This window comes from Ictalurus punctatus, chromosome 25 (genome assembly GCF_001660625.3).
Source record: "Ictalurus punctatus breed USDA103 chromosome 25, Coco_2.0, whole genome shotgun sequence".
In the NCBI taxonomy this organism is placed as follows: domain Eukaryota; kingdom Metazoa; phylum Chordata; class Actinopteri; order Siluriformes; family Ictaluridae; genus Ictalurus; species Ictalurus punctatus.
In genome coordinates this window covers 18,709,437-18,717,729 of record NC_030440.2, presented here as the reverse complement: position 1 = coordinate 18,717,729, position 8,293 = coordinate 18,709,437, and the positions used below count along the sequence as shown (strand labels likewise).

At 42.8% G+C, this 8,293-nt stretch overlaps 1 protein-coding gene across 1 annotated transcript; it reads right to left on the bottom strand.

Moving 5' to 3' along the window:
* Positions 1–4,881: 4,881 nt before the first annotated feature.
* On the bottom strand, positions 4,882–7,001 carry LOC108261089 (immunoglobulin lambda variable 4-60). Its single transcript, XM_053675828.1, has 6 exons — positions 6,920–7,001; positions 6,480–6,821; positions 6,230–6,265; positions 6,007–6,105; positions 5,808–5,845; positions 4,882–5,678 (listed from the first exon to the last, which is right to left on the bottom strand). The coding sequence occupies exons 1-6, from the start codon at positions 6,969–6,971 to the stop codon at positions 5,559–5,561; spliced, it is 687 nt and encodes a 228-aa protein (XP_053531803.1). The 5' UTR covers positions 6,972–7,001; the 3' UTR covers positions 4,882–5,558.
* Between the last annotated feature and the right edge of the window lie 1,292 nt (positions 7,002–8,293).

Below are 8,293 nucleotides of genomic sequence, written 5' to 3'. Positions count from 1 at the left end.
ACATACTGTCCGGACACTTTGGACATGCCAATCAGCCCTTCAATGCATGTCTTTGGACTTGGGGAGGAAACCAGAGTACCCGGAGGAAACCCCCGAAGCACGGAAAGAACATGCAAACTCTGCACACATAGGGCAGCAGCGGGAATTGAACCCCCGACCCTGGAGGTGTTAACCACTGTAGGTGCTAATCACTAAGCCGCCGTGCCCCCTTTTTCCAGTATTGTTTCCAATAAAAACTACTAAGCATTAAAATCTTTGTTTTTACTGAAGAACTAAGGAGATAAGGAGACACCCATAGAGTGTGACCCAAGGCTAGAAACCGAAGATACCTCCAAATTCTCAGAGCATGTAGGCATCACCGGATGACACTGATTACTCCGAGGTTTCATCCTTGGATGAAACCCCCAACTTTTCATCCACCACTGAAACGGTCTCCTGTGCAATCAATAGGCCCAATGTTATGACTGTGGCTGATGCTGCCATAAGGCCCAACAGTCTCTCGTAGAGACTGGAGCGGAAGCCGAGATCCCGCTTTATCTTGCGCATTGTTGATAGGTTTGACCCTAAGCATATTGGGATAGAAACGCCCTCATCGTAGTATGAATCCTTATAACCTCTAGAAAAGGTTCAACCTGAGCCTGAGATTCTTCATGTGGGCAACAGCATCTCGATGTTGAATCACGAGTTCTCTGGACTGTGCTATAATTAACCAGTTGTCCAGGTAGTTTGTACGCGGATGCCCTGGAGTCGCAGTGGAGCTAGAATGACATCCACACACTTGAAGGTGCAAGGGGATAAAGCTAGCCTGAAGGGAAGAACCCAATATTGGTATGCATTGCCTCCAAACACAAACCTCAGGAACTTCCTGTGACTGGACTATATTTATATGTGGAAATATGTGTCTATTAGATCTATTATCACAAACCAGTCTTCAAACTGAATCTGTGGAATGATACATTTGGGCGTCAGCATCTTGAACCTGTATGTCCAAAGAGTACAGTTTAGATGACGCTGATCTAAAATTGGCCGCATACTTCCATCTTTTTTGTGGACCAAGAAATAAGAGCTGTAAAAACCTCCCTCCCTCAGGGAACGAGGGACCAGTTTCTATGGCCCCTTTGTCCAAGAGTGATCTTATTTCCTGCACTAACGTCTGGCTCTGCTCTGTGCTGACTACTGTGCTAAGCACACCTCTGAACCGGGGGAGGTCGACCTCTGAACTGCACCCAGTAACCTTTTTCTACAGTAGACAGTACACAGAACCCCTGAAGACACATTTGGCAGTATTTCCCACGCTGTCAGATGGTCTTTTAGTGATGTTAACTTTTCCACATTCTACTGGCGGGAAAGCATCAGATTTTCGTTGCCCTGTGACAGCTCGCTGACCAGAGAACACTGAAAACTTGGGATAGCTTTGGTTAGGGGAGGCCCTACAGTGTATTGGGGGCTAACTGCCCTAACAACCTAACGATCCCTAATACGTCCCTCCACAGCCCCTCAGGACTGCTCCTCTTGGTCTGCTTGGGCTTTATGACCATTCTCAGATTAGGCCTAGTAGTAGGCCACGACTGCGGCCGTCCGGTTCCGCTGGCTGTCTGCAGAGGTTGGTGTGCTGCCAAACTCACCTTCTGTGCCTCCCTCGCATTAGCACTGGCTCAGGCTCCACTCATGGATGCCTGGGTGAACTCGACACAAGAGGGAAGAAACTGGCTGAATGCTGCCGGATGTCGAGCTCACTCAACAGGTCTGCTCGATAGGCCTGCAACACTGCAATTGTCTGCAGTGACTCACAAGCAAGACCCATTGCCGCATAGGCCTTGCCCACCAACACCATAGCGGCCTTCCATGGCTTTGATGGCAAAGCCCCACTAAAAAAACCTGCCGTCGTGGGGAGAGGTAGCTCGCAAGCGCCTCCTCCACCTTTGGAGGTGTTAAATCATCTCTGACGTTAAAAAGCCTTTTTCTGATGTTACAAGCCAACTATACACTCTTATACCTCTAAGCCTCTTTGAAATGATTTGTGACCAGGAAACCAACTGGGAATGAAACAGTGTGTTTTATGGCAGGATTGACCTCCAGATAATTAACTCACCCTAAGGAACTGTATGATAAGTTCCTGAGAATGAGTTGGTGGTAACAAGAGGCCAAATGTCTCCCATGCAAACAAGGGGGTGCCTGCGTGTGTGTGTGAAGAAAGAGCATATTGCAACATCTATTGTAAATGTTGTCTCCTAAACCTATATGATATTTATGATATCATCGTTCACCAGGAAATATGGATTAAATTGATACCAAACATGCCCTGAGGAATTCTGTAATTAAACACAGTTTAGATGATCAGGTTAAGTTCACATGATATCTCTGAAACACATTCCTGATCATTTTCATCCTTAATCAAATTACTGCCACAATTTATAAATCTACTACATTTAAATTATAGGAGGAATTTATTATTGGTTTATTATTTCTTTGTGTTTTCATGTTGATATGTTGTGTTAATGATATTGCATCCATTTATTGAATGTTTACGTTTAAATAAAATGTCAAATTAAAATACAGGACTGCACTAGAACATCGCTGCATGCTACATTTACCCATAATCCTTCTCTCTACATCATGACACAAAGACACAAAGACACAAAAACACATTAATGCAGAAGTTTAAACCAGGACTCACTGTGTGTGCGCGTGTGCGTGTGTGTGTCTGTGTGTGTGTGTGTGTGTGTGTGTGTGTGTGTGTGTGTGTGTGTAAGTGTGAACACTTAAGGGATGTGCTGCTACGTCTATGAAGAGCCATCGTCAAACCACAATGGTTTTTCTGTTAAACTGAAACATGTGATGTGACAGAGCGCTGCTGCAGTCAGTAACACTTCTTCACATGCATTAAGAGCGTTTGGATCGAATACATGAGTCCACATCCAGAAATGATTCTGGGCTCGTTTGGAGGCAGGGATGAACATCACAGGTTTGCCTTCACATTGAAGAATTCCTTCTGAACCGTGGATCGATTGTGCAGTTCCATACGTCACTTTTGTACACACAGGTTTGTAAAATGGTAGCCATTAGGTTCATCCTTTTCTTCTCAGGTGACGAAGAACAGCAGTTTTTGGAAGCACGGCATGTCATCATGCAGGAAAACCTGCAAAAGAGAAGTCATTCTGATGTAAGAAGATTTTTAGCCATGGAGGCTGATGCTGAGCCAAACTGCTCCAGTGCTGTGAAAGTACACCTCTCCCTTCCCACCTCACACTCTGTAACAGTGGACTACATAAAGTTTATCCCAATATGCAGGCAATACATACTCTCTGTAGTGCTTCTGGCTGCTGAGCGCACTGCTCACTCCAATGCGAGAGGAAATCTCTGACAGGTCCCCCTCCCCTAGATCCCCCATTTATTCATCGAGCAGATGCTTTTATCCAAAGCGACATACAAATGAGGAAATGAGAAGCACCTTTCCAAAAGTCCCCGTTATGGTGGTCCTGGCAGGCATGTGGTCTAATGTGGTCTTTTTCCAGAGGAGCTGAGAAGCAGACATTGTGCATACAGGTGGAAAGCAGGTGGTGGATCAGCAGCAGGCTTGCTGGGGTCAGATGGCTGGGGTAGGACATGAATGCTGGGGTTCTTAGGTAGAAGCCCAGATTCGGAGGTTGTGTCACCAGCCTCTGGCATGATAAAAGCTTAGGAGACTGTCCCATCGGCCTCTGCCAGGAATATGATGTGTAAGGGTGTCCCATCGGCCTCTGGCGTGAACATGGCTTGGTAGACTGCCTCATCGGCCTCAGGCGTGACCATGGCTTTGGCGGTTTCTTCGTCTGCGTTAGACTGGCACAAGACATGTGAGGCTGTCTCATCGGCTTCTGTCGTGAGCAGAACTTGGTGGCTGTGCCATTGACCTCTAACAGGAAGTGAACTTGGGAGGCCATGCTGTTGAGCTCAGACAGGAACATGGTGTTGGAGGTTACCTCGTAGTCCTCTAGCAAGATCATGGTTGGAGAGACCATCTCGTTGGTCTCAGGCTGGACCTCTGGAGATGAGGTAGCCAAGTTGACTTCTAGCTGGAACTCTGCAGGGACAACCACCTCCTGTTTCTCAAGCTGGAGCTCTGGAGATCAGGTCGCCACATTGACCTCCATCTGATGCTCTGCAGGGGAGACCACCTCGTGCGTCTCAGCTGGTGGTCTGGAGGTGAGGTAGCCACATCGACCTCGGGCTGGAGCTGGGCTCTGTAGGCCGCCCTGTCGGCCTCTGGCTGGAGCTGGGCTCTTCCAGCTGTCCTGTCACTGAAGCTGGGCTGTGGAGGCCTACCTGTCAGCCTCTTCATATTAGCTGCTGAAGGCAGAACAGGTTTGTCCGACAGGCTGGTCCTCCTCAAAAAATGTTAAGTCGGGGTTGAATTCAGGTCTCCCGAACACCTTTATTAATAGTCCAACCAACTGTGATACATTACTTAGTCCACTGGATCTAGTGGCACTCAGGAACTCATCCCACTAGCGAGATGGGCCAGTGTATTCCACTTTATTACACAACTTTATTTATGCAATTTAACGTTTGGATTTGACGTTTGAACTCCCTCCTCAGTTCTTTAAACACTTTAACAAGTTCAGTGCAGCTGAAAGTGCTGATGTAGTGCTGCGTCATTTCCCATCACGACTATTTGTAGACTACATACAGCCTTTTTTACTGAGACTTCACATCTCATTATCAGTCCAGAGCTTCAAAACATACAATCATCCAACCCCCAGCCCTGTAGATGTGAGGCGAACGTGCTAAGCACTAAGCCGGTCATGAACATCACTCACATAAATGTCTGAATATAATCAGGGAGGACTATTAGGTACATCGATAATGGACTTTAACAAAATGATGACACACACAGGGTAATATGGCATTTGTGGAATTTATTAAGGAGGCACAATGTAAATTGTGTAAAAACATTAAGATAAAGAAAACCTCGACACTTCATCAGTCATCAATATACATTTCTGATGAAATTGAATATTTATTGCCTGGAGATTAATTTCAGGTTAAACAGTGGAATGTCATCAGTAATGCAGTAAACACTCGTCTTTATACTCAGCCCTCTTAAAGGTCCTCAGTATTTCTGGAAAATTGTTCAAATGTATAAAAGTTTTACATTTACAGATGTACTGACTACTAAATGTTCAGATAATCTACATTAATTACGATATTCACCAGATTTATCCTCTTTATAAAACTCCTATGTTTCAAAGCAAAATAAATTAAAAACAAAAGTTAAAGCAAGATGTGAACCATGAGCCGTTCTTTAATACTTTAACCTTCAGAATCAAACAAAATGTTCTTTTACATTCTAGAAATCATGTGCAAGAGAAAATGCTGAGAAAAAATCCCAAATATAAGACTTTCATTCAAGAAAGAAAAAAACAGCAGGATGTAGGATTTTGATCAGAAATATTTTTTAAAGCTTCATCCATCAAGTGAAGCAAATCAGTAGATGAATGATGTTAGGAGTCACCATGGAAACGGCAATAACACTTACATTTTGGTTGTTTTTCAAGTCTGAAGTCATTTGTCTTTATCTATTTTATTTTAACTTGTGCATAAACGTCTTCATGGCTCTTGTCTCTGGATGTTCTGGAGGATGAAGGTTTCTTAGCAAAACTCACAGCTGCATAGTTCAAGACATCTTCATCATCAGCCTGATAAAGAACAAGAGCCGTTATTGTGTGAATAGCTGTCTATTAGAATTCTCTGTGCATTGTGGATTGTAGGTCAGATGTGGATTTATTTAACAGAATAGAATCACAATTAATAGAAGACTGGATTACCTGATTGGTGGGAGTTTGATGGTTTCTTGATGAAGCACCTGAACAATAATACACATAAGTAAAGTTTAAATGTAGAAAGGATTCACATTTTGGTGACAAATTTATACAGTAACTCTATAAATAATAATAATAATAATAATAATAATAATAATAATAATAATAATAATAATAATAATAATAATAATAAAAGTAAACAAACCTTTTCTCTGATTTTTATATAAAACTCCAAGCAGAACCACGATTACAATAAGAGATATTATAATGGAGGTCGTTAAGACAATAATCCAAAACTTGTCTCCTGAAAATGATGAAAATGAACAACTTTTATAAATATTGGATGATTTATTAACAGGAAAAGGTTTTAACTACAGAAAATTCTGTTATAGAAAGTGAAAGGAAGTTTATTTGATCAAAACTCTTACCTTCTCCATCACTGCTCTTTGAACCCTCATTGGACCGTGTAACAGAATCTGTGTTGTTGTTAACCGTTCCAGGTGTAGGACAGTGTTTCATCTCTTCACCTTTACAAATACATTGGAAAAGCAGCAAATAAACAGAAATGATACTAAATATGAATAATGTGAAATATTCAACATTTAATGCATATGTACACATAATTCTGGTTAAAGTGTTGATCTGGAATTAGCAGGTTATCAGAGTAAAACTGTTTACCTTCAAATTGCAGACGTGTTCCAGATGTGAACTTTAGTATATTTCCGTCCACTTCTCCACAGAAATATTCTCCTCCATCATCTTCTCTCGTTCCGATAATGTTGAGATCAAACTTCTGGGCATTTACAGTCATACTGAAGCGGCTATCTTTAAATCCCTCTGCAAATGTGGAGCTATTAGACCCGTAATGTCTTACAAAATACTGAGGCACTTTTCCAAAACTCTGTCTGTACCAAGCTAACTTATCTTTGTCTTTGACCTTGCTCATGCTACACTCCATAGTTACATTTTCTCCACGCTTTACTGTTTTCACATGAAGCTCCTTGATGTCAGAAGTGTTTACTGTAAAAAAGTGTTTAATATTTAATGTTTAATGTCAGTAAATGATTTAAATATGAAATTTGACTATTTTAAATGAAAGTTTTCAAAATGTTACTCACCAGCTGTGCAGAGAGAAAAAAGAGAGTAAAGCGCGACAAAGAGTGTGATCATCGTTCCTGTTTAGACAAAGTGATTGTGAGGTAATGAACTTGTGAGTTCAGTAGAAAAGCAGGTCCAGACTCACGCCTGATTGGATGCTTTGAAGCTGAGGACTGATTTGATTGGTCCATTAGCTGTAATGAGATGTGAAGCTCACAGTGAATTCTTGTCTATTCTGATGCTGTGATGAGTCACATGGCTTTACAGATATGATGTACTGGAGCTCTATCAGTCCTGTGTGCTGGAACCTCTCTGACAGAAGAAGTTTAGTGAAGTGCTTTTAGGTCAGCAGATCTAACAACCCCAAAGAGGAATAATGTGTAATCCCGCTGTGGGGGAGGGGGACGCAGTACAGTTTCAGTACGGTCCTTTCACAAATCATTTGTCTAAGGTAGAACCTGGAGTGAGCGTATATACGGGGTTTTACGGGGGGGGGGGGGGGGGGGGGGGGGGGGGGACGCTCATCTGTATTATTTAAGATGTAGACACTAGAAATCTTTTCATGCAAATGAAACACTCAGCATCACGGCGTGGTCCGGGGGTCGCTGTGTGGAGGAGGTGAACTTACTGGATAGCTGAGTGAGGTAGCCAGTGAGACCAGTACACTTCCAGTTTCAAGTTTGGTGATGTTGGGGAAAGGGTTGTTATTGTCAGTGGAGGAGACAGAAGGCCTTATTGATAAATAAAACCACACTTTGCTAGGACTGGAGCAACGTTACTGTAATGAGCTCACCCTTGTGCTGCGAGTGTTTGTACTGAGAACATTGAAAAATACACTCGTCTCATGTCGGCCTCCGTGGATAAAATCTTCTTACACCAGAACAGCTCCTCGTTTGCAGGTTTTCCTCCATGATGACATGCTGCTTGAGTGCTGGAACCAAATGAAACTAATAAAAACAATAAAAGGATGAACCTCCAGCAGAGCTGCATACGCATAAGTGAGGTATGGAATGGCAGAAGTGATCCATGGCTCAGAATTAATTCCTCTGTGTGACAGCAAACCTGTGATTATAAGCCCCGCCCACAAACAAGCCTAGGAGCAGTCATGAGAGTGGACTCGAGTGTTCAGTCCAAGTGTGAGAACGCTCTTAACACATTTGTAGAAGTGTTACTGGCTGCAGCAGCGCTCTCTCACATCATGCAGTTGTTTCAGTTGAACAGAAATAGCATTGTGGTTTCTGAGTTTCTGAGACTGAGTGTTTTAATCAGCAGCTCACACTGACTTCTTTTGGGTCACTTCAACAGTCCAAATGTCTTCATGTTAGAATCTCAGGCTAAAACACAAAAGAGCTGGAGTTCATTCATAAAAATGTCTCTAAAAATATCATGTAGAA

Coding starts and splice junctions, on each gene's coding strand:
- LOC108261089 (XM_053675828.1), bottom strand. CDS start 6,971: ATGATCACACTCTTTGTCGCGCTTTACTCTCTTTTTTCTCTCTGCACA. Junction 6,266..6,479: donor AACACGTCTGCAATTTGAAG/GTAAACAGTTTT, acceptor ATTCTGTTACAC/GGTCCAATGAGGGTTCAAAG. Junction 6,106..6,229: donor AAAGAGCAGTGATGGAGAAG/GTAAGAGTTTTG, acceptor CATCATTTTCAG/GAGACAAGTTTTGGATTATT.